Genomic DNA, 25,196 nt, shown 5'->3' on the forward strand with positions numbered 1-25,196 from the left:
TTTTAAAGTTCTATTAAGTATATTAAGCATCAGATGTGCAACCTTCATGTGATTTGTATGACTTTGAAGAAAACACACCGAGGCCAAAGATTTATGAATTATTTTCTGTTTGTTTGTGAATGCCTTTTGAAAGTTGTTTTTAAATCCCGTGGTCTTAAACAAACTGGTTCAAATTACCTTTTTGAGCCAGATATTAACAGAAGTAAAAATGGAAACTGGATATAATATGTGAGATTAAAAAAAACACTGTTGAACAGTAAAAACCAGTAAACTGTTGGATATTATGCTAAAGAGATGTGGCATTAGAAATAAAATATGCATTGTTTCTCAGAACTTTTATATGTTTAAATGTTTAAATCCTTTAAACTGTGTTGTAATATTTGTAAAAAAAAAAAAAAAAAAAAAGTGGTGAATAAATGTCTTTCTATTTCATTTAGGATCACGTCATGGTTCTATGTTTTTTTTGTTGCAAGATGAGTTCAGCTTTTACTGCTCCAGCATCTTCTAAGATTAATAATAAGTAGATCTACAGTAGATACTAAATAAACAATAAACCAAAAGTAGATTTATTTTATTGATCAGTTTTCTGATATTTTCTCTTAACTGCATGCTGTAAGTTTGATAGAGCTGTATTTATTTTGAAGAAGATGAATTTTGTCTTTTTATGTCTCTATAATAAAATATAACTGTAGATATTTGTTACTTTCTATATTATGTCACCAGGACAAACTCTGTCTGTGTGACTTTCCACGTATTTTTTATAATTTATATCTCAGCAGTCATTGGTTAATATTTAGTGCCCTCCAGTGGTTCAAAAAGGTAAAAGACCAAACTGAGCTGAATTCAAAGTTAAAGTTTATTTGGTTCTCTGTTATTGAGTCAAAACTGAACAAGTTGTTTCATAGGAATAAATGAAACCAAGAATTATGAAAGTGCAAAGTATAAAATTATCTCATCAATGTGAAGTGTGGATGAATAATTTTTTAAAAATTAATTTAAGAGGACTTCATACTATCTTATCTTTATTATATAAGCTTAATATTGAAATTATATTTCATCAGAATCTTCACTCCTCCTTAAGTGGGTCAAAAATAAACCTTATCAGTTTTTGTTTGTTTTTAATAAGAATTTTATGGAATCTTTATAATGTTACTCAACATAATTATTTGAATTGAAGGTTATATTATTGTATCAGTAAAACTTGTTTGTCATTTTAAATGTATAGAACAAGAAATAATTTGTATGTGTGTGCGTATGTGTGTGTTTGTGGTCTGTCATAGGTTACATTTGGGGACAAATTTGAGACTTATGACCAGGTAACTGTAGACGGCTTGTCCCCAATTTGGGAAAAGCTTTGCGTCAGTGGTTATTGTTAGGGTTAGGTTAAGTCTCCAGGAAATTAATGTAAGTCTATGTAATGTCCCCAAAAGTGACCATGATCTGATATGTGTGTCTGTGAGAGAAGGAGAAAGAGAGAGTAAATGTAAATGTGTACAGCTTTATCAATTAATTTAAGATATAATTTTTCTGAGGTAAGAAATATAATCACATGTATCAAATAGGAAATTGTCTGGTGTGTAAAATAATGATGCTAATAACAGTTGAGATGTGGTCCACAGTAAATATACACCAGATAGACATAAGTGGTAAAGATGAATTATTCTCATAAATTTCCATATAGGAAATGTATGTGGAGAAGTTTGGACCCAGGGCTAATATTACAAAACAAGTTTTCTGAAAGAAAAATAGAAGTAAAAGAAGTAAACAAAAAATTTAAGTAATTAAGTAATTTCAGAAACAAGATTTTTGAGGAATAAAATTTATATGAAATGCTTAAAATGTAATTTAAGGATCTAATTATTGCTTTTATGGGTTAAATTAAAACTGTTTTAAATTAAAAATCTGTATCTAACTATGGTGTTATTTTACAAGTAATATTTTTGGATTTATAAATAGCTTAATTTTTGCAGTTTGCAGTTCATATAGTAACAAAACCACAGTTTTCCCCTGAGGGTTTGCCATCTGGATTTTGGTCTAAGATCTTATTATGACAACGAGTCCCCCAGTCTCTATAGTTTTGTAACATTTACCCTTCTTGTAAAAAATGTTTTTTCCTTTCCTTTGTTTTTTTGAATTCCCTCGATGTTTCCATTGGTGGAGGAAATATTCAGACCCTTTACTGGTAATACCACACTGTACAAATAGTCTCTTATAAGTAAAAGTCCTGCACAGAAAATGTGTAAAATCAGGCAAATGTAAAGTACTCAGTGCAGAAAATACTCTGTGAGTGTTGTACTGTTACTGAACTGATATGTTATATCATTATTTTATTAATGTTGATGTATTTATGTGTAAGCAGCATTTTACTGAGCTAACTTTAACTATTTTAAATACTGTTGGGTAGTTTAATGAATACCATTTCATCATATTTCATAAATCATATGTTTTGTATGTAATTTTTTAATCTATTAAGTAGTAACTTTAACTGTAATGGGGTTTAAAAAGTTCAATATTTCCCTCTGAAATGTAAGAGGAGTAGAAGTATGCATGTTTTCACTGTTCCATGTTGATCTTCATTAGAAAATGTAAAGCATATTCTACATCATCTCATCTAAAATGTTTATATTTAAGAACAAGTTTCTGTTAAAGAGAAACTAAACTGCTGATCTGCAAGTCTAAAACATCTGAAGAAAAGTTTATTTTTATATTTTCAAATCAACTATATTTTCCTAAGCTCCACCCTCGCCTCGGTTCAGAAGGATTTTTCTTTTTTTCTTTTTTCTTTTTTCTTTTTTTTTTTCAATGTGCAGCTGCCATGTAGCAGAGGGAGGAACAGCTGGCTGAGGGAAGAGCCAGCCCGGGGAGTCAGTCACATTCCTGGCTGGGATTCAATGACTGAACCAGACACAAACAAACAGAGAGGGCGAGGGAGAGAGAGAGCGAGGGAGACAGAGAGAGAGAGAGAGAGAGAGAGAGAGAGAGAGAGAGAGAGAGAGAGAGAGAGAGAGAGTCACACATTGAGTGAGTGGGGAGACAGACTGAGAGTACGCCAGACTGAGCAGACGAGGCATATTTCGGGCGCACATTAGGAGTGCGTAAAACCGCAGGAGCGCATAGAAACACAGTACCCGGTGATTGTGCGTTGGATAATACGAGTTTTGAGTCTAGGAGTTGTCGACTTTAATTGCGTCTGCTATACAGGAACAGCCCCTATGAATTCAGCAGCCTTCAGTTTTCTGAATGGACGCGCTGGGAAGCTTCTCCGGTGACATGGAAATGCGCGTTATTGAGCGTGTAGCCGGATGCTGAGGACGCCCGATCCGATAAGTCAATTTCAGCTTTCATTTTGAGTTTTGAACTCTCTTTCCCAACCGGCGACAACATGGAGGGCACCAGCTTTCAGCCCCATCCCGGACTTCAACAAACTCTGAAGCAGTTTCATTTGAGTTCCATGCGCTCTCTCGGTGGACCGGCGGCGTTCTCCGCTCGGTGGCACCAGGATTCACTCTTCTGTAAAGATGGGAAATCTGCAGAGATGATGCTCACCCTGCCGGCTCAGACACCTCCAGTAATGTCCGGTCCACTTTTCATCCCGTCCGACCGCTCCACGGAGAGGTGCGAGACGGTCCTGGAGCGGGAGCCCATCTCCTGCTTCGTTGTCGGTGGCGAGAAGCGGCTGTGCCTGCCGCAGATTCTCAACAGCGTCCTGAGAGATTTTTCCCTCCAGCAGATCAACTCGGTGTGCGATGACCTGCACATCTATTGCTCCAGGTGCACGGCGGACCAGCTGGAGATCCTCAAAGTGGTGGGGATCCTGCCCTTCTCGGCTCCGTCCTGCGGGCTTATCACTCAGACGGATGCTGAGCGCCTCTGCAACGCTCTCATCTACGGCGGTACTTACCCCCCTCACTGCAACAAGGAGTTAGGCTCCCTGGAGTTGGAGCGAACCGAGAAGAGCTTCAAAGTGTATCATGAATGTTTCGGAAGGTGTAAAGGCTTGTTTGTCCCTGAACTGTACACCGGCCCGAGTGCTGCCTGCATCCAGTGCATGGACTGCAGACTCATGTTCCCACCTCACAAGTTTGTAGTCCACAGTCACAAGAGACTTGAGAACCGGACAGTCCACTGGGGGTTCGACTCCGCCAACTGGCGGGCCTATGTGCTCTTAGACCCGGACTACACCGGGAAGGAGGAGAAGAGTCACCTGGAGCAGCTGCTTAAAGAGTTAAAAGGAAAATATGATCTGACGGGCAAGCTGTCCAGTAAATCGTGCAGAGTAAGTCTGTTCTGTTTCACCCTGTTATTAACCATCACTCTTTGTCTTTGAGGAATGCTTCACTGTTTGTATCTGTGGAAATTTCATCAGCCCCAGGCCTACTACAGGATCTGCATTAATTAACATGAATGTTCAGAAGACTTCCTTCTCCTTATGCTTGACAGTGTCTATTTTGATTGATTGTTTGTATCTTTTCCAAGTGTTGCCAGTCTTATTTGGCACCTCCCAATAGAGTAATAATGCAAATCACATGTCACATCACATCTTTCCTGTGTTTGTCCCTCTCTTCTTCTGCACTGAGAAACATCTCATACATGTAGAAAGCCTCATTCACCTCTCTAAAACTCCCATGTCCACCCCCACAGGGTTACCCAAGGGCATCTGCATTATGATAAATGGAGTCCCAATGATATATTTTATTAGTGGGAGACAGGAGAAGGGGGGCAGGGGAGCATATAATGGTGCCATGAGGTGGGGAAGGGGATAAGAGTTTAATGAGGTTTTGGATATGGAAATTGTGTGTGTGTGTGTGTGTGTGTGTGTGTGTGTGTGTGTGTGTGTGTGTGTGTGTGTGTTTGTGAGAGAGAGAAGGGTTTTTGTGGCCTGTCAGGATAGGATAAAAGGTGTGTGTGTGTGTGTGTGTGTGTGTGTGTGTGTGTGTGTGTGTGTGTGTGTGTGTGTGTGTGTGTGTCTATATGTGACCGTCCTGGCTCCTTGCGTGGGTCAGAGATGTTTAGTATGGACAAAGGGAGCCAGGAGACGAGGTGGCTGTTCCTTCGTCACAGAGCAGCTGTTGTGTGGGACTCTGCTAATGAGCGGACACCTCTGTATGCATCACCATGGTACTGCTCCAGTCTGAGCAGGAGCCAGGAGATGTCTCACAGGGAAACCTCAGTACTCTCTTTTAAAAAAGTACTCAGAAAAAGTATTCGGCTTATGGAAACATGCCTGAAAGTGATAGAAAAGGTGAAGCAATCGTTAAATATTTCATGTTTTAGTTCTCAATTTAGAAATATTCACACTATGAGGTCCTGAAAGCATCCACAGCTGATTTAGAGCATGTTTTCCCAAGAATTCAACACACACTCCTGACAAAAATCTTTGTACAGTCATGAAATATCTGTCTCGCATTGCACCTGTGGCTAATTTCTTCCCTATCTGCAGTCAGCAGGTTTTGATGTATCACCTGTGTGTTATATATTTTCCAAAATGGTGAGTCCTGCGCTGACAGTCTTTCAGTGTGTGTGATATACACAGGGGCTGAGCATCATGGAGAGAGCGTGGCAGAGGGGGCAGTGCATGTTTGCTGTGGTTCACTGTCAGTTGTGTCCCAGTTAGCAGACAGGCCCGGTCCTCGGGGAGCTGCACACCAGCGCTCTCCCATACATCAGCCTGACAGGCCAAGCTGCTGAAAGGCCGGACGGGGGGCTCGCAGACAAAGCTTGGCTCAGCTTACCCATGAAACAAAAACTCAATGTTATCGGTCTGCCTCAGCCTCCCTCTGATGTCAGAGTGTTTTATTAATAAGAGAGTGCCTGGAAGTTTACCTCCTCTGCCTGTATCATCTGTCTAGACTCCCACCTCATGTACGTGGCGGTTAGTGCAGATACAGCGCTGTCAAGAAACTGCTGAGAAGATTATATTTGATGGAGCAAGTGTTATTGTTTTTTTGTGGAATAGTTTTGAAGTTTTCTTAAGAGATTTAAGTGTGATTTAGAATGATATCAGTTTTTATTGATAATCTGTGAATGTAGAAACATAACCAGTCATTTTTGAAATACTGCAGCCGGCTCATGAAAGCAGAAGCCGGATCAGAGGAGGGAATGAAACCAGTGAACCATTGTGTCTGTTTTGCATCAAATCCAGCATTTGGTCATTTAGCCCTTTGCCTAATGTGCAGATGAGGGCAGATTGCTTAGCGGAGCCTGCAGACTCTCTCATTCAGAAGATGCAGGGTGTTTGAGCCAGGCCTTGACATGTGTTGTCAAAGGGCCATAACCCCTGACCTTTCCCCAAAGACACTGACCCAGCCTTCCCCCATTCTTTTCACACCATCCAATCAAATGCCCTTGTGTCCAGTCCACTGGCCAGATGGCTGTCTGATAAAGGATGCAGGGTTATATGTACAATGGACAGATAACAAACATTACACTGAAATGAAGCTTGATCCCAATAAAATTTCTCATTTTTGGGATGGGTACAGTAATGTTTATCCAAGATCCTGTGTGATTTTTACTCTCATACTGCCAAAAAATTTGGAAACTTGAATTTTGAGTCCTTTTTTGGCTTGACCACAATAACGGGGCCAGCCCTATAAATGTGAATGTCTGTCTCTGACTGACTGACTGAGTGATGAAGTTACACCATTGGTTGGCCGCGCTGCCTCTGGGGCTCTATATGTGCAGATATCACCACATTTCAATACATATAAATGTATTAAAATGAACAGATCAGTCTATAATAAATTTTGTTTTATTTTATTAAGTTACATAACAGTTTGGATTTTTATTATATCTACATTACAGACTGAATATCATGATTTACTGCATCTCTCTGTCAATGAAATTTTTTTGTGAGGAATAAAATGTTAGTGGAGCTTTGAGTTGAGATCATTTTATCACAGTACGGTCAGATAGTTGTGTTGAAGCTGATCTGCTGCTATCAGCAGGCAGAATGATTGTACTGTGTCCTCCCGTCCTCAGAAGTTTGTACTCCCAATTTGAACTTGCCAAGTCCAAACTAGCAAGTACGCAAGTCCGAACTTGGCGTACTTGGTATTACAAAAGGCCATTTATGTATATGAGAAAGGCCCTATATCAAATTGGCTTCAGTCAAAGCCCAGCGCACTTCCTTGGGGCTTGGTCGCTATGTGTTGCCACTTCCTGTATCCATCGTTTCAAATTCAAAGCCCTTTAGCGTTTCATATATTAGGTTTTGATCTAGTCTTTTTTAAAATGAGTTGCTGCATTGTGCTAAACCTTGTGTATAATAATTCAAATGTTAACTTTTCTGATTAGCATGAAAATCTCAAAGAAAGAGGATTTGAATTGCAAAACCTTCGTTTTTTTTTTCAATCCAAAGTCAAATACTTCTGAGCATTAACTGTAAAAAAAATATATCCCTAAGAAGTAAGAGCAATGCGATCAATCATCTGAGCAAAAGAGGACTCTGGAGAACTGTGTAGACCCTCCTTAATGGAATGGATATTAAAGCCATTCAACTGAGGCCAATTTATGCCGTTTTTCATCCTATTGTTCTCCTTACTCAATGAAATTAGCCTCAAACCTGGAGCAAACCAATCAAGTGTGTGTCGAAGGGTAAAGGGTTGTGTGTTTTCGGTTTATTAACTGTTATTAAAGTTGATGGATTAATGAGAAATCCTACCTTTCTTCATCAGGTAAAAGCACGAACTTGTTTGCTTGAATGTCCGGGTTTTTATGTGTAGTGAGTATACGAGTGTGTTTGCATGTAAACAGGAGCGTGTAATGACTGGATCAGCTGTGCGAGCCAGATTAAAATGAGCTCACTGCCGGCTCATTTCCATTCCCATCTGTCTGCTGACCTCTAGGAAGCCCTGAAAGCTGACATGGTGCATCCCTTTGGTCCTTGATGGGCCTGTCTGCCCAGCGTTGACCCAGCCAGCTAAGACCTGACCCACCCAGATTCAATTTAGAGTCAGTCATTTGATTCAGATTTAGTGTTTTTCTACATCGTAGTCCTGAAGGCTTTTTATGGTGCAGCAAATCCATGTTTTTGGTAGTTTGAGGTTTTAATTTTCTTTCTCCTTCTCACTCTTCTCTCGGAAACATCATTCTTTTGAGAGCAGTCGCCTGAGTCCCAACCCCTCCCCTCCCCAGTGTCCAACTCCCCACTGACCAGCCCCCCCAGAAGACCATCACCTCGTCTCTGCAGTGCACGCTGGACAGAGCGTTCGGCCAAAGCAGGGACGGCATGTTAGGGGCAAAAGGGTGTCAGGAGCTCCCAGGGGTTGTGGCCTCCATTCTCGCAGCGGTGACCCCATGTTAAAAGAGTGTCAGCTGGGGTTCTGTCATGGGTGATGTGTGCGAAAGACCTGCCGCCTCCTTTGTCTGAAGGCCGGGCTTTCAGAGGCTGTGAAGTGCAGCCATTTCTCTTTGTTAGTGCCTTGTTTCTTTAGGTGGTTTGTGGATAGGTCTGTAACCTCCAGCCTCTCCCAGGGTGGGAAATCTTGTGTCACTGGCTTCCTGGTTCTGTGCTCAAAGACAGATTGGAGCCCAAAGTGGTGTCTGCATGTCTGATAGAGATAGGGATGGGCAATTATTTCAGTATAATCATTAATCGACTTTCAGCAGAATCACATCATCACGATTTGATCTTATTATGTTATATTTATACAAATTTCTATTGTCCAAATTAATGATTCTGGGCATGTCGTAATTACAATTTAACAAAATTAGTTATTGAAGTTCTTGTTTTACACAAACAAAGAGCTTGGCTCATGGAATTACAAACAGTATGTGATTTTGAATGCACTTGTCATATTGTGACATGTGTGGATGTTATGAAAATATCCTTAATAGTATTGTGGTAATGATTTCAACCATACTGTTGTGCCGTACATAGATATATACAGGTCTTATCTCACGTTTGTTTAAGCACAGGGGGCCATTTTGATAAAATTGACCACATCACAATATTTTTTACCAACTTCCTCCATAACGACACTGTTATATGTTACTGCAGTTGTTTAAGAAAATATTTACACATAAAATTCATGAGAAAAATCATTAGTTGACAATTAAGACAAATATGTTCAAAGGATAATGATATTTTTTTTATTAAAAATGGTTTATTGATATAGCACTTATCAAAATCAATGGTTACAAAATGCTTTACAAAAGACAAACATGAAGCAATAACAAAAAATCAAATGAGCAGTGAAAATTTAAACAAATAGAAAAAACACAAGGAGGAAAAAGGACAAATAAAATAGCAATACATGTATATATATATATATATATATATATATATATATATATATAAACATATATATATAGGCATGTTATAATATATAACGTATATATGATATGTAACACCTTTAAATAAATATGAGAAATATATTGTAGAACAGGATACTGGTCTTACAAGTCTAAGTAAAAGAAAATATGTTACTGTAAGCAGCAATAACTGGAAAACTGAAAAGTCATATTTAAATGGCTGAATTTATGTGACGCTTTTATCTAAAACACTTTACAGTGTTTCTGCTGCTCATTCACCCGTTTACGCTCACATTCACACACACACACTCACACACTGATGCCAGCAAGCTTCCATGCAAGGTGCTGGCCTGACCATCGGGAGCAATTTGTGGTTCAGTATCATATCTATCTACAGTAAATAACAAAAACATCAGACAATATTTAGTCGCTTGTGTTGCAACATCAATATTATGCCACTATACTGTATTGCCCATCTGTATTTTTAATAATTTAAAGCGGACGATGTTTTGCTCCGTTCATTCCTCTATAAACCTCGATGACACAGCACAGTGCTAATGTGTGAAAGACTTCTTGTATAACTCGCGGAGTGAGGGAGGAGGATGATTAGTGTTGATCGGTGATGATGAGACGAGGGAGGAGATGAGCGCTGGCTGTGACTGCAGTCAACAAGCCAGTCAGCCGGTCCGTTAGTGGCAGAACAGATGCCTGTTTCGGGTTAGTGTTATTCCACAATCATCATCAATTCCTCCTCGATCACCTCCTGATTTCGAGCTCTGTGATTAAGAGTCAGGCCCATCTGGTGCAGAGACAGGAAATCCTGGAGTCTGCATCTGCTGCTGGCTGAGCTACTAAGCTGCTGCAGTCATGGGGGGGTGGGGGGGTGGTGGGGGGGTTAAACTCTGATAATCCTACATAACTCCTGGAATGCAGAGACCACAGTGCACATCAAAACCGTCATCTTCTCTGGACAGCGTCTTCAGGAGCAGACTCAGACAGACTGAATGTCAGTTGCTTTACATCATCAGCCATGGACTCTCTCCTCCTTCCCTGGCTCGCTCAAAGCATCCTCACAATTTATAACCAGTCCCTCTGGAATTTTGTAATTAGAGCATGAATTAGATATACTGCAGAGAATATGTAACATGGAGAAACCAACAGTCCAATTGCACGTACCAACTCAAGTGCTTTTCTGATGAGACTACAGAGGCCGAAGACACCAGCTGAATTGCAATATTTATCCCCTTAAATTTTCTCTCTGTCTCCTTAATGACCCGCAGCTCTAAGCTACATAACTGTTAGACCACATTGGAGATGTGCTAATGGAGCTCCAGCCAGAGCAGAAGTAGGCCCTGCTGGTGCCATATGACAAATCGGCATGCTGCTCTCGCCTACAATCCGCCCACCGACCACCTCCAAAGATATCAGGAGGATTAGCTCACGCAGCTAAACCAAACAGACTGCTCAGTGTTCAGACAGCATTTGCTCCAAGTCTTGTTCGTGCCTCCTGTTTTGATGGCTAGCAGATCACAATCGGAGCTGCTATCAGTTCACTTGCAACTGGTGCGGTGCCAAGCTGCTGTACAGTTCTGTGTGTGGCTGCGGGAAAAGAGGAGAATGAATGTTTTAGGGATTTACACGACTCCCTTGCTCTTTGGGATATGCATAATTTATTTTAGGATTAGGATGGTTTAGATTAACTTTGAATTCTCTGCTGAGTTCAGAAGACAGAAGGGTGTGAATGCACTTTTGTCTTTGTCTGCTAGTGACATAAAAGCTTCGAGTGCAATTCGGCAGAAATAGTTTGCATTACAGACCTGTTTTGTTTATGTTTGCGCGTGTGGGCAGGTATGTACCTCAACATTTTGAGGCCTCTGTGAGACTCCACACACGCAGAAAGGACTCGTCCTCAGTTGGAGTCTGCTCCGTGCGCTTGTGATTGGAGGGCGGCTGTGGTTGCTAAGCAGAGCTGCTCTTCCTGTGCTAAATAAGAACTTCGTGCTCTCTGGCTGGTGGGCTCAAAGAAGCGCGCCAGAGCACACACACACACACACACACATATGTGCGCACAGACCTCACAGTGCATAGACCTACAGTACAGAGACCTCACCCTCCTCCATTCACTGCCCATCCTCTTTCATTGTGACCTCCACACTGTGACTCGACGAGTCTATCCTCCTCCTCCTCCTCCTCCTCCTCCTCCTCCTGCTGCTGCTGCTTTCCTTTCTCCAACTCAGACCTCCTCCTCCTCCACTCTGCATCACACACACTTCTCCCACAGGTCAGCACTGTATAAAGCTCCCCTCTCCATCACTGAGACCTCCTTGTCTGACACCTCCTCTGCCCCGCCACCATCATTCACCTCCTCCGTTTGACACCTCCTCGACCCTGTAGGACACACACACACACACACGCAGACACATACACAGACACAGGCTCTCCTCCTCTCCTCCACTGAGATCTCCTACTGCACTCCCCCTCACTCTGCTTTATACTTAGATCTCCACCTCCACTGTAGTGAGCACATGCTGTTATCAGTCTGTATTCAGACTGGCCTACATACGCCGCACATGTTTAACTGTACTGCTCCAGGGGTGTTAGATAGATAGATAGATAGATAGATAGATAGATAGATAGATAGATAGATAGATAGATAGATGTGAAGAGGCACCGCTACTTTGTCAGGATGACCTCATAACCATCCTCTATCGCCTTCTCCAGGCTAGTTTCAAGAGTGCGCTAAATGAACAAATGAGTGGGATCCACAGCTCTCTCCTGTTTCACTATGTGCCATTACAGACGCCTCTGTCTTCTCTCTGACAATCTGCACGTACAGTACCGTAGAGCTCTCAACCAACCATCTCCCAACACGGTTTATTTCTCTTAGCTTTAGTTTCGCAGGAGGTCAGAGCTTCGGTGTTGTGTAGCAGAACAATCATTCAGCGTTGGTGAAAAGCTGCGAGCCCCTGTGTGTTCATCAGACCAGCTCGACATGCTTTCTTGCAGAGACGGAGCAATGCAGCATTGTCAGCAGGCACCCGTATCAAATGAATTCAGCACAGCTGTCCTAGCAGACTCCAATGCAGTGAGGGGGGAAAGTTATTTATTCAGTATTACAGTCACCCCAGGATCCGTCACGGTCACTCTTTGCCACAGCATCATCTGGTCAGGTGGGCTTTTTCCCTCTTTGACCTCGTTAGCCTTGTTTATTACCTCATTCAAAAGCAGAATGTACTGTATCTCGGCTCTTTTTTTTTTGTTAGCCGCCGCCCCACCCTGCTCTCCCTTTGCTCTTTCTCTCTGTATCAATAAGCGGAGTCTACATTTAGAGAGACAGGCGTACAGATGGGCCATGGTTGCTCACACGCTGGGGACACCTCTTCCCTCCCACTCCCCCCTTTTTGCAGGTGTCTAATAGTTGAAGGGTCGCCCGCACTGTGTTCGCTGCACCGGCTGCCCAGCAGGGCCGCCTGCCTCCCTGTGCTTGTGGCGTTGACAGGCGTCTGGCTTTATTTCCAGTCAGTCGACAAGCGCAGACACAGACAGGCATGGCCTGAAATAGAGCAGGCTCACCCTTTATCCTATAATGAGGAGACTATTATAGCCTTGTGTCTCAATAATAATAAATAACAATACTAACACATTTAATTTGTACTGCACTTTTCATTCATAGGGTAACTCAAAGTGTTACAGTATTAATAATATAGAGCACACAACATAAAGAAAATAATAATACAAGTTAAGCAGAAAAAGCTTTCCTGAATAGAAAGATTTTCTTTTTTAAAAGAGACGAGGGTCTGTGCTGCCTTCAGATGGTTAGGAAGGCTGTTCCACAAGCGTGGTGCAGCAGAGCAGAAGGCTCGATCCCCCATGGTGTGGACCTTAGTACAGGGGGCCCGGAGGAGTTGGCAGGAGCTGGCAGATCTGAAGGTGCGGGTGGAGGTTTGTGGTATGATCAGTTCCTGTAGGTAGGGAGGCGCATGTCCATTGATGGATTTGTATGTGAGTAGCAGGACTTTGTAGCCAATCCTGAAGGAGACAGAGAGCCAGTGCAATGAAAACAGAATTGGTGTTATACATTCGTGTTTTCGCACGCTCATCAGAATTCTGGCAGCGTTGTTCTGAATGTACTGGAGCTTCTGGATGCTCCTGCATCAAGGATCCCTTTGAAGAGCATATTGCAGTAGTCCAGTCTTGAGGAGATGAAGGCAAGGACAGGTTTCTCTGCATCTGACAGGGTTAGAGAGGGGCAGAGTTTACAAATGTTTTTAAGATGGCAGAAAGTGGTTTTGCATAGATGTCTTATATGATCATGAAAAGTCAGCTGAGGGTCAAACCTAACACCCAGATTAGTGACTGAGGAGGTACTTAAGCAGAGTATGGCTGATGTCAAGAGAAGAGTTGAGCAAGTGCGCACATCATCTTAAAAAAAGTTCAAGCTGCTTTTCAGATTATCATCAAAAACTAAGTAATCACCTCTCCTTTTGGCGCCAACGGTCTTAATCTGCCGCACAGGAGTATGTGTTTTAGTGCAAGGTCATGTGACCTTTGATGATCTGAGGAAACTTTTCACTCAAGAGAAGGGAGCCTGCTAAGAATAAATATGAACCGCCATTATATGACCGTTATGGGCTAAAAAAGACAAAACATTCAGATATTTTGAAGATAATGAATTCACTTGTGACCTTGTATCAGTCGAATGTGTTTAATCAAATGCAAAGATGATAGTCTGGTCAGGGCATCTGTCCCATATGGAATGTATGAATAATTCCAGAGGTAATAACAGGGCATTGTTGGTGCACTCATCTTCACAAAGACGCCCATCTCTGCATGTCCATATTTAATTCACCCCTTTCAGCTGCTGAACTGTACAGGCTGCTGATATAATGAGTCCCTCCAAAGAGATTAGTCGCCCTATCATCAACGCAGCTCCCTAATTTCTCTTCCTTTGTTGTGGTGCACGCTGTACGAAATGGGATAAAGGGGCTTGGCCGGACACAGTGGGAGGAAGTGGCTTTTGTGTAGCTAGCAGGTGCAGTGGAATGACAGTGGGGTTTTGGTGAATGTGTGCGTGTGCGCGCACTACTGCATGTGTACGTGCATGCAGTTCTGTGTCTGGCCCCAGCCAGGAGGGTATGTGCTCCATGAAGCCGAGTGCCGCTGAGATACACCAGGAACCTCTGGAGCTCGACTTGAACCCTCAATCACAGGGCTCCTCAGGGGTTTGCAGTAAATTCTTCAGGCGAATGGTTTTCTCTCCCCTTCCTCCTCCTCCTCCTCTTTCTCTCTCTTTCTGCACACATCTGGTGAACAGCGCTAGCACCCCTGTCATCTTTTACTGCGTTGAGGTCATTTCCACCCTATCGGTAAAGTGGAAACACATGATGTGCAGGGTTCGGCCTTAATGGGGTGGGGCTGGCATGGACCAGCACTGACACAGCTTTACGGCCAAGAGCTGCCAAAACAGCCTTTCTGTGGAATGCTTCCGACTTCAAAATTAAAGACATTTGTAGTAAATAAAGTTGTACTTATATTTACCCGACAGATATATACTACTATAATTATTTACATTTTTAAACATGTAGGATGTTTACATGTTTTTCTTCAATGCATGGTTTTAAAGATGTTCTGTGATGAGATGGAGCTCATACCAGCCTGCAAAAGCAGCAAAGCAAAGCTGAACATGTCATTCATGATGCTTTGAAACTGCAAAAAAAAGAGCAAGCATTGTTTGGGCTTACAGAAGGATATTAAGTGCATAATGAATACCAAGTCCAGGAAGACATGTTTCTCCCTTTTGACTTTTTCTTTCTCTGTTCCAAGTTTTATTTTTGCAGTAAAATTCCTCCCTTCAAATGCTTTTTCTTTCTTCATCACATTATTGATTCCAACTGGTGAGCTGGAGAGTTGGGTAGACTTTGGCAGACGCTCTAGATAAAGGGTGTGTCCTCATGTTTAATTGGGATTCTCCTTTAGCAATAAATTATGTGGATTTCCTCAATTCTGCGCCCATTCTTTTCAAATACTTCACACCACAGCTCGCAGTGTTTGTCATTCTCAGGAATCTTAGCTTGTGTCATTTGCGCCATCTGACACATTTTGGTTGATTTCTTGACAGTGCGTGTGAATTAATTGCTCTGCCACTTTTTATGGGAACATTAATTTTTTTGCATTGCACTGAAATGTCTCTGTTTGCATATGAGAAATGTGCACGCTGTATTTTTATCTAATGTAACCACTGTTTGCAATGACTTAAACAGTTAAAAACATTTAGCCACACTTAGATAATTTGTTACCTAAAGTATTTAAATGGAAATAAACAGTTTTAATGGCGTTTTACTAGCTTGCTACATGGATCTCAATGTGTCTCCAAGCAAATTCCAGTCCACACTGTGGTTTCCATTTTGTGGTAGACAGAGCTGCAGTGTAAAAAGGGTGGGCTGCAGTCAGTCAGTTACTGCTGTCTGTGGGTAGACTACAGGCAGAGTGGCTGCTAGGAGCAGCTGCATGGATTTTTATTTGTGCTGTCCAACAGGACTCCATCATAGACTGCAGCAGCACTCGTTATTGAGGGCACACACTCCTGTACTGCATGCCTCTGTCCTCATTACCTCTGCAGCAGCTTAGCTCTCTGCCTTTGTTCTCTCTCTTGGCTTGAAACTGGAGAATATGGAAAGAAGTGCTGAGGCTGCAGTTAGCTCGGCTGCCCACAACTTCTGCCGCACAGGAGAAAACATAGCACAGACAACCACCGCCACCCCCCCCCCCTTCCCCCTCCCCCAGCCCTCTTGTCTACATATTTCCACAAAGCCAACGCACAGGGGATGTTCTACTTTGATTCATCATCCTGACTTGGATGTAGGCTGGTTTACTTGGTGCCTCTTATATTCTGTTTGTAGTCCTTTATTCCCTCGGCTGCTTGTGTCGTGTGTCTGAATTGAATATTTCATTCTTCCTCTCAGAGATTGTAAATGTATTTGTGTGTTGGCCTACTGACCAAATGCCCTCATGGCCAATCTGCTGTGTGAAAGGTCCCATAGACGTGTTCCTCAGAGGCGTTAAACAGCAGCCGTGCAGAGTGGCTGGAGGGACAGTAAACTTTTATCACACTAATAACCCACAGTCACAGCTACCCTAATGGCTTAGGCAGCCATGCCAGGGGTTGCCTGGAGGTCAGGTTGAATTGCAGGACATAAATGGTAGATTCCAACTGGTAGAACAAATAAAGGAAGAAGAAAAAGGAGGGGCATCTGAGGTGAGCAAAGGGGGAAGAAAGTTGTTATTGGAAGAGCAGATAATCACTTAAATTGATTTGCAGTAAAAGGAAGCCATTGATTGGACCGGCTCTTTTATAACGACGCGATCTGTGGCCTTTTAACCCGCTTTCCCACCCAACTCTGCACGCTTGCAAACCTTGGAATCGGTCCGAGCATGCCGTCAAAAGGGCACAACTCCTACACAAGTGACAAGTGAGTGAAAAGATTTGTGCAGAGTTTGCCCAGTACTTGGTGAAAACATCGGTCAGAGAAGTAGCTGTGTGAGAGAGGGGATTTGTTAATGGAGTTCAAAACTAAACTTTTTCTCAGATTCCTCTCCCTCTGGCTGAGGTGACTGGTCTTGAGAGTGTTTGTTTTAGGTGAAGTCAGTGCTGGAACAGAATGTTGTGAACCGCAGGCCAGACTGTGGTTCTGCGGTTCAGCTTCGACCTGAATGCAGACGGCTCTGTTTGTTTTGCCTCTCCGTTTCTCAGGGAGAAATCTAGACGCTGCCAAAGTCCTGCACTCACACCCAAGGCACGCAAATAAAACCCCTTCACACAGAAAAAAAAAATGTACCTGGGTGTAGCCGCTACATCTGGACTGCACCACCCCAGTGCAGGGGTACATATCCATTGGTGTCTCTGTCCTTCTCTCATCTTGTAAAAGGGCTCTTTGGGAGATGAGATGGCGTTTGATTGTTTCAGTGGCAGGATGTTTGTGGGTTTTGTTCCAAGCCTTTTCATAAATAGCAGTTTTTATGTTGCTGAGGTCAACTGGTTTTACTAGACTGGAGAGGCAAGTCCAGAGGCAAGGAGGCCTCCCCACCATCTGGCAGCCATAAAAGGGGGAGCAGGAGGTTTTTAGTGGGGGTTTATGGGATGGTAGGGTGAGACACTGAGGGGAGGAGAGACAGAGTGGATGGTGGACTCTGGTTGCCCCCGAGCTGCAAAGCTTCCTCTGCAGTCTGAATGACAGGTCAGAAGTTCATTGCCTTTTTTTCATCCTGCATCTGCCTTGTAAGGTGAAGGAGGTGACGGTTGGTTCAAAGTTCGAGGGCAAAGGAGAGAACGTCTCTGTGAAGCTGTTACTGCTGCCGTGAATAAAAATATATTGATTCAATGAGCTTGCTATATTTATAAGTGTTTCAGAAAACTGTAGCTCAGTGTAGCAACGAGTCCCCTTGTTGTTGCATCGTCGTCAGCTTGTTATGTTATGCAGAAGATGAGACCTGAGTCCTACAGATGGTGCAGAATTATGTGGCTGCGTAAACACTGGTGATTCAATGGCTTGGTGTTGTTTGGGTATGCGTCACCCTCTCAAAGCACTCTGCACACCACAGAGTAACAAACAGTAAGTTGTTTTGTGCGACTACAGACCCAGGCTCTCTCTTCGTCTAGAGACAGTCTTAATAGTCAGGTGGCTTTATTTTGTTTGCACATCTGACTTAAGTGGGAATAACAGCAGCGTTAAGCCATGAAAATACTGGAATTTGAGGCCAGTGAGATTCTCATGGAGATTTCTGTGATGAAGACACTCCTGAGAGTCTCAGTTATGTTCTGCTGGAAGATTTCTTCCCCAGTTTTAAGAGCCGGAGCCGGAGCTGCCTGGTCCATCTGAAGCTGGATGCTCGGCTTATAGGTTTTCCAGAATGGGGTTATCATTGCAGAAGACTGTGCTGCTTTGCTGACTCTGGCACTGATACCTCCCATAGAGATTTCATCTTTTGTTATGCTGCAGCTAAGATGTGTTAACCCTTTAGCCTCTTTGAGATATTTAGGTATTAGAAGGTTATGGAGCTATGTTATCTACTTTGTTATTGTGTGTACATATATTTGTTTCCAATACGAACTCTCTCATTAAAAAAATAATAGTAAATGTGTTTGTTATATAAATTAGCTTTATTGACCTCTTTCTCTAGCCAGTCAGGGGTCGGGTTTTCAGACCCTCTCCCACTTAACACAGTTCATATATGAAGAGAAGAAAAGTGCTGACAGCAAAAGAATGAGAGCGTGTTTGGCAGGCACGCCCTTGTAGGTTTCTGTGTCACTCAACTCTATTAAATTTTTAATCGTTTCCTTGCTGTGGTATGGAGCTCAACATGGCTCTGCTCAGCCACACACTGTTTAGGCGGCTTATGCTCTGTTCAACTCATATGATGGGAGGAATAAAAAATGTACAGTCGGGATTTTCTCTCATTAAGACAAAACAATAAAACTAATACAATTAGAGAGTTTTTGCATGTAGCATGTGGTCTCCTCACTTGTATATTTTTCAGCAGCATTTTACACATGGAGAGCAACTTTTTGGCTTTTTAGGTTGACTGATGCAAATTAATGGAGCAGGAGTTGATGCTGAGCTAAAACCGATGCTATGTGTCTCAATGGTACGCTCTGGAGCAGACACCACAGTGTAATCTAGTCTAACACCAGAGGCAATTTATATAGCAGCACACACAGTGGTGGCACTGTTGTTCCAAAGTCCTTATTATTGGGTTTATTGGAGTTTCTCCAAAAATTATCATGACAATGCCGTTAAATATACTTCCATTGCCAAGACATTTGATTGCACTTGACAAACTTTAAAGAAAGCATCAAAGGCACCTTCAAAAGCAGCCGCAATGAAAGAATCCAGCCGGAGATTCACTGAGAGACTCTTAACATACTTCGGCCTGTTTATTCACTCACATTTTGCGTCATGTCAGAGTCTCGAGCACTAAGAAAAGGAGTGAAATAAAGCACTGGCCCTTGATTGAGAGGCTGGAAATGAGGGACTCTGCTCTTGCTTAGTGGTTCCGTCCACTGCAGTGATTCAGGGGATAAAAATGTGGCCTGTGTCTCTTTAAGAGCGCTGGCCTGTCTGCAGAATGCATCAGTCCTGTGGAGCAGACACAGGCCAGGAGGAGGAGGGGGGTGAAGGGAGGAGCGTGGGGCTGTGCGGAGGGAGGAATGAGGACAGGAGGGAACAGCCACAGTCTGGGCTTCCAGCCTCCTGGCTAGACTGCTGAAAGTTATTATTGAGTTCCTGTGTAGGGCCTCCCCTCCCTGTGGCATACTCCTCTGTGTTCACTACGAGGTAGACGGGGAGTGCTGGAGAGGCAAAGAGAAAAATTGGCAGCCTACCATGCCCCTTTGCAATGACCTTATATGCAACAAATAAAGGATAATTTTGTTTGATTCTGTGTTTTTGCAAGGGCGAAGCCTCTGAAAGCCTTGTAAGACTGAGAGCAACCACACATGCTAATAGCCTTACAGCTGCTCGACAGCAGCTGAAACTCCGACCTAGCTCACTGTTGTCTTAAGTTACAGTTTAGCAGACATGTCCTGTTTTCTTAGGAATGGCCTTAACTAGTCAAGACAAGAAGGTTGACGGTTCACCAATGAGAAAGCAGCGAACTAAATCCTCTCCTGGCGTGCTAAGTGATGAATATGATTCAAGGACAGGTGGTGGGAGGACGACAGTCTCCTTTAAATAACTTTGTCTTCACAGTAAATGACAGTCATGAATTTGAAAATATGACTTTTTTAAAGCATAAATGTAGGAATAAAGACCTGACAGACCAAGAACAGCTTCTCCAGAGTTTAAATGTTAATTGCAAGACAAGCTAGTTCACATTTTTTGCACTAGTTTGTGTAATTAGTCACTTGTAGGTCATCTTGTCCTACCTGCTGGTCTCAGAGACTGGCTGTCCAGTAAAGGCCATGGAGATTACATAGTTACACACATGCCCTCCTCTCACGTCTGTGCCTGCCTACAACACTAATCCCTGGTCTGCCTTCCCATTTAGCAGCTACATTAGGGCCACAAAGCGCCTGCGTCCTTACAGCTCAGCTCACCAAGAGAGAGACAGACTTTTATGTAATGCTCTGTCCGGTGTATTTGTTCTGAACCTGCTGTTGCTTTAAGCAAGCTCATCTCGCTGACCAGGCTCCCTCAGGTTAACAGCACCCAGCTGCTGCCTGTCCTACTGTACCGAACTTGTGACGGCTCCGGCTCGCAAAAAGCCTGAACCCTTGCAGCACCTGAGGCCCAGTAGGATCCTGCGAGGCCGTTTTTTCCTGCACATATCTCATGTAGGATGTCACATATGTGCCCTGATTAATCCCAGCATGTGTCTTCGTTCATGGTCAGCGCAATCATTCGTCCAGCCTCTGTATTAAAGCCGACTCGGGCAGGGTTTGGAGGAAAGCTGGGCGAGGGGGAAAACCCTGGCGCTGAAATGGGTATTTTGTGGAGTTCTGTTTGTTGAGTCAGAGCTTAGTTGGGCTCTACTGTTATGTGGTTGCCATGGAGAAAAACACAGGCTCTTGTGCAATAAAATCATTCAGGAAAAGACATTTCCAAGAATTTTTTAGAGTCAAGAAACAGACGGCAAATTGCAGAATTCATGAGGTGCTGCGGTCCACCGCCCGCCTCTTTCAGCCCTCCATTTTAGAGCGCTCGTATTCATTTTATGGAAGCTGCAAGGCTCGAGCCCTCTCACCTAATTACTTCTGTAAGCAGATATGTTTTCCTATGAACGGAGGAGGGAAACAAAACCAGTGTTTAAGGATGGAATGTGTGATCTTAGGAACGGATGTTGTGGGTGTTTTATCCCCTATTTCCCTTACAGACAATTCCTTGAACAAGTGGAAACAAGTGAAATGCTATTTGATCTCTGTCAAATATTACTGTGTACACATACTCGCGCTGTGAGGCCCTCGCACATTTGAGTCAGACTGTTGCTCTGCCAGAGAGAGCAGAACATATTCAGAGGCAAATACTCCCAGTGTAGTTTTGAAAATGTGTTGACAGTTAATTGGTTGAACGCTTATAAAACCCACTGGCTTTCTTGTATTTTTTTTCTCAGTTACGTCAAGGCTTCTTATTGCTCTTTAATATGAGGTATTTTATTCTTCCTGTTTCCTGTCTATCTGACTGGACCCATAGCACTTTTCAAATAGCAGAGCTCTCTGGTTGTGCTTCCTTATGTAGCGATGTGGTGAAAAAAGCAAATGATGCTACGCTTTCTGGCTTATTTCTAAATTTGAAGTTCAAAGCTAATTAAACAAAAAGTGACATCAAGTGTCTGCAGCATTAATTTACTCTCAAATTGGTACTTTGATAGCACGTCATTGTTTGATTGGTTTAAATGGAAACAACAGTCGTGGAGCAGAGATTAGGTTTTCTAACCTGGTGACCAGGGAGGCAGCAGTTCACCAGAATGGCCAGAATGGTATCTATAAATTTCAGCAGGATTTATTACCTTGGTTCAACCAATTAGCTCCCGAGCCGTTCTCAGGACATATTCTGTGTTGGTGAAATGACATCACATGGGACCCTGAGTGAGCACTGACCCTAACTTCACCTCACCCTCTCACAGCTTTTATGGCCTCTTCCCCTAAATCCCCCTCTGCCCTGTCCCGTCCTCTCACACCTCTTAACCTCTGGTATTCATCCCATTTTCATCTTTCCAAATAAACCTGCCACCTGCCCTCCTCTCAACTGGCCACTCAGGGGGCACGTGGTCATGTGGCTCAGCTTACCAGGCACGACGGCACAAACCACAGCTCAGCTGACTGGTGAGCTGCTTTACCGTTTAAAAAGATTTCCAGCCCTGGATGCCTGATTGGTTGCTGGGCTGTTGCTGGTTTGTTTATTGCTGAAATTAGCTGTGTGTTAGTGTGCTGATGATTATTTTTCTAAAATTAATGTCCCCCTCCACTCCAAATCGTGTTTTGTCTCTTGTTCCTACAGTTGACTGTTTGAGCTTCACTGTGCAGAATGATATACGCACAGAGTTTGACACTAGACAACTGTTTTCACATTTATCTGCTGAAGGGCAAAAGTTTCTCTGTGCTTATTGAAAATCCAATCTCAAGGGGCGGGCCTACAAGCATGATTTGTGACATCACAAATAGTTTAGAGGCCAATTCTGGTCCAATGTTCAACTTATACAACTGTGATGTGGAAACTTGAAGCCTCCAGTGCACACACACCGAGAATGGACTTTACAGTGAAGTAGGAGACATCTTGTGTCCAGGAGTTAAACTTTTGAAATGAAATATATTTGCATATTCATAGATTATGTCATTTTTAATGAGGGAGAGGGAGGAGATGCTATTAATTTTTTTTAACGAGATAATTTTACCTTTTTTTTAGGGAAAATCTATATCAGACACAAATTATTATTCAAAGTGGAGTATTTTATATACATTGTAAAACATGTCTGGAGGGGATCTTTAAATCATTTAAAGCACCAGCATTGTCAATTTTAGTCTGCAATATAACTCAAACTATAAAAGGAAACAAGGTCTAGGTTAGATCTGAAACAATTAGCCTGTTAATTGATTAGGTGATTGGGAGAAAAATAATCAGCAGCTATTACATGTATTATCATATGTATTATGTGATATATACGAGAATGATTAATACTTTTCAAGCAAAACTTTCTCCAGTTCCAGCTTCTAAATTACTACTTTTCTCTGTCTTATGTGATAGTAACTTTGTGTTTTGGACTGTTAGCAAGACAAATAAAAGGTATTTGATGATGTGACCTTGGGCTTCAGCAAATTGTGATCTACATTTTGCACTATTTTCTGCAATTTTCATTAGTTGAAGTGCTAGTCTAGTTTAATAAAATTGCATGAAGACGGCAAAATGATGGCCAGAAAAAATCCCTGTGAGGATCACACAGGTCATGGAAAAAGAGAGAGTTTTGATTCATTTTGGTTATAAAAGAAAATGAATCTGAGTGTCATTAAGGAAGAAGGTGGTTTGTTTTATTCCCTGTACCCCAGTTGTTAACATGGAGATCTGACTGTCCATCTGGCCTGTCAATTTGTCAGACACTGGAGGTCTAGACCCCGGCTGAGCCTGGTCGGTTGTAACTAGCAGTCCCCAGTTGCTCTCCCTCCCCTCCGTCGTTCTCCCAGGCCTCCTCCTGTCCCAACTTATTCACCGTATCTGCCCTGCGAGGGAGGTGGAGCGGAGTCATCCAGTACCAGGTACAGCGAGTGATATAATGGTCTGTGTATTTGGAGCTGTTACTGTTTGGGTTATGGAGAGGTTATCCAGTGACATTTTAATCGTCTTTCTGCCTTATTTGCCGTGGTATTAGTATTAATATGCAGGATTAAAACTCAGCCGGTCAGACGCTGGACTTGCTGTTTTGTTGTAGAGCAGAGGGGGAGCATGCTAACAGCCAGAATGGCGGCAAAACACTTCCCTGCGTACGGGCAGGGATGTGCTTATCAGTGACAACCCAAGGTTTTTCACTCTGGAGACATCAGACCTCTGACAAGAAGATGGGTCTGTTAACACATCCAACTGTCTCGGAAGGGAGAGAGTTTATCTGTGAGAAACCACAGATTTTCTCTCATCTCTGTCATTACTCTGCTATTACAAACCTACACCACTCTGTTATCCAGTATTTAGACATAAATACCTATTTTTCACTTTTGTTCTTCAAATAATTGTCCTAAAAAAACACTCAACCGATTATACACATAAAGACCAGTTTACTTGTAGTGGAGAGTTCTTCTCAGCCTGTAAAAACAATTGTATGATGTCTTCAGAGGCTCTGGAGGAGCTTTCTGAGGTCTGAGAAAATAACACTGATGATGTCAGAATTTGAAAATTGGAATTATTTGTCAGAAAACCTGCGTTACAAACTGGAGGGTTTTTTACAGGCAGGGAGGCTCTAATGAAAGACATTGTGTGGCATCATGGGAAATGTAGGATCCAGCATCTATGAAGTATGACTCTTTTTTTTTCAGTAATCTGTCTTGTACATGTCCCCCAACTTTATGGATGTGCAATACTAAATCACTGGAGAGCCCTTTAAAAGAAATCTATTAATAGACACAGATATTTTGTAGTTGTAATGTATTGAAACTCTGAAGCTTGTTCCACTTCTTGCAAAAAAAAAAAAATCCCATGTTGAGATTCAGTTACATTTCTGACATTATTACAAACATCAAACCAAAATAAAAATTAAAAAAAAAAACCTTTGTCAGATATTCACTGTAATCTCATCAAGGCAAACAGTGCAGTAGATTTAATAAATCACTTCCTTGTTCCTCTATAACAACAAATCATTAACGGATGTCCAAGATAAGAGTTATTGAATCAAAACTGTATTGTTTACAGTGTAGTTGATGGTACTATAAATGTTGGCATTGCTCATCAGAGTTTGTGCAGAAGCTTTTTATCTGGTATCTGGTTTTTACAGTGTTGAATGACAGAGTATGACAAAGCAGTTTAAACTGTGCATTATAATTATGTCCTAAATTATTATATTAAGTGAATGTAAGGTTACAGATAATTTAAATACACAGATGCACCACCGGCAGATGAGAGTCAGTGTAAAGCCAAGGGATTAAGCTTGCATGGCAAAGATGGCGTTGGCACTGCTGCACAACAGAGATCAGGTTCTGTGAAGGCATGCACACATGCATAAAAGTCAGGATACAGCCAGAGAAAACTCTGTCAAATTTCTGCAATACTGCTGCAGGAGACTTGATGAAATTATGAAAAAATGTTTTCGGTTTGTAATTTCGAAATAACAGTAAAAGCAGCTAGATTGCATTGAGAGTTTCTGTATTTTAAGTGTGAGAAGCACTCAGTCAGCCTATCTGGAAACCATTTGAGTTTAACCAACAAAAGACTCTTTCATAGCTTTCACTAAACTGAATTCAAGAGCACGTG

General features: G+C 42.4%; 1 protein-coding gene across 1 annotated transcript in view; it reads left to right on the forward strand.

Annotated features, from left to right (window-relative positions):
- Positions 1 to 2,772: 2,772 nt before the first annotated feature.
- skib (v-ski avian sarcoma viral oncogene homolog b) overlaps positions 2,773 to 25,196 on the forward strand; it is a 34,313-nt gene continuing 11,889 nt past the window's right edge. Inside the window, exon 1 of the mRNA XM_067587011.1 lies at positions 2,773 to 4,276. Coding sequence (XP_067443112.1) covers positions 3,383 to 4,276 — 894 coding nt within the window. The 5' untranslated portion in view covers positions 2,773 to 3,382. The remainder of the gene's footprint in view (positions 4,277 to 25,196) is intronic.

The sequence above is a fragment of the Thunnus thynnus genome, chromosome 4, assembly GCF_963924715.1.
Source record: "Thunnus thynnus chromosome 4, fThuThy2.1, whole genome shotgun sequence".
NCBI lineage: Eukaryota > Metazoa > Chordata > Actinopteri > Scombriformes > Scombridae > Thunnus > Thunnus thynnus.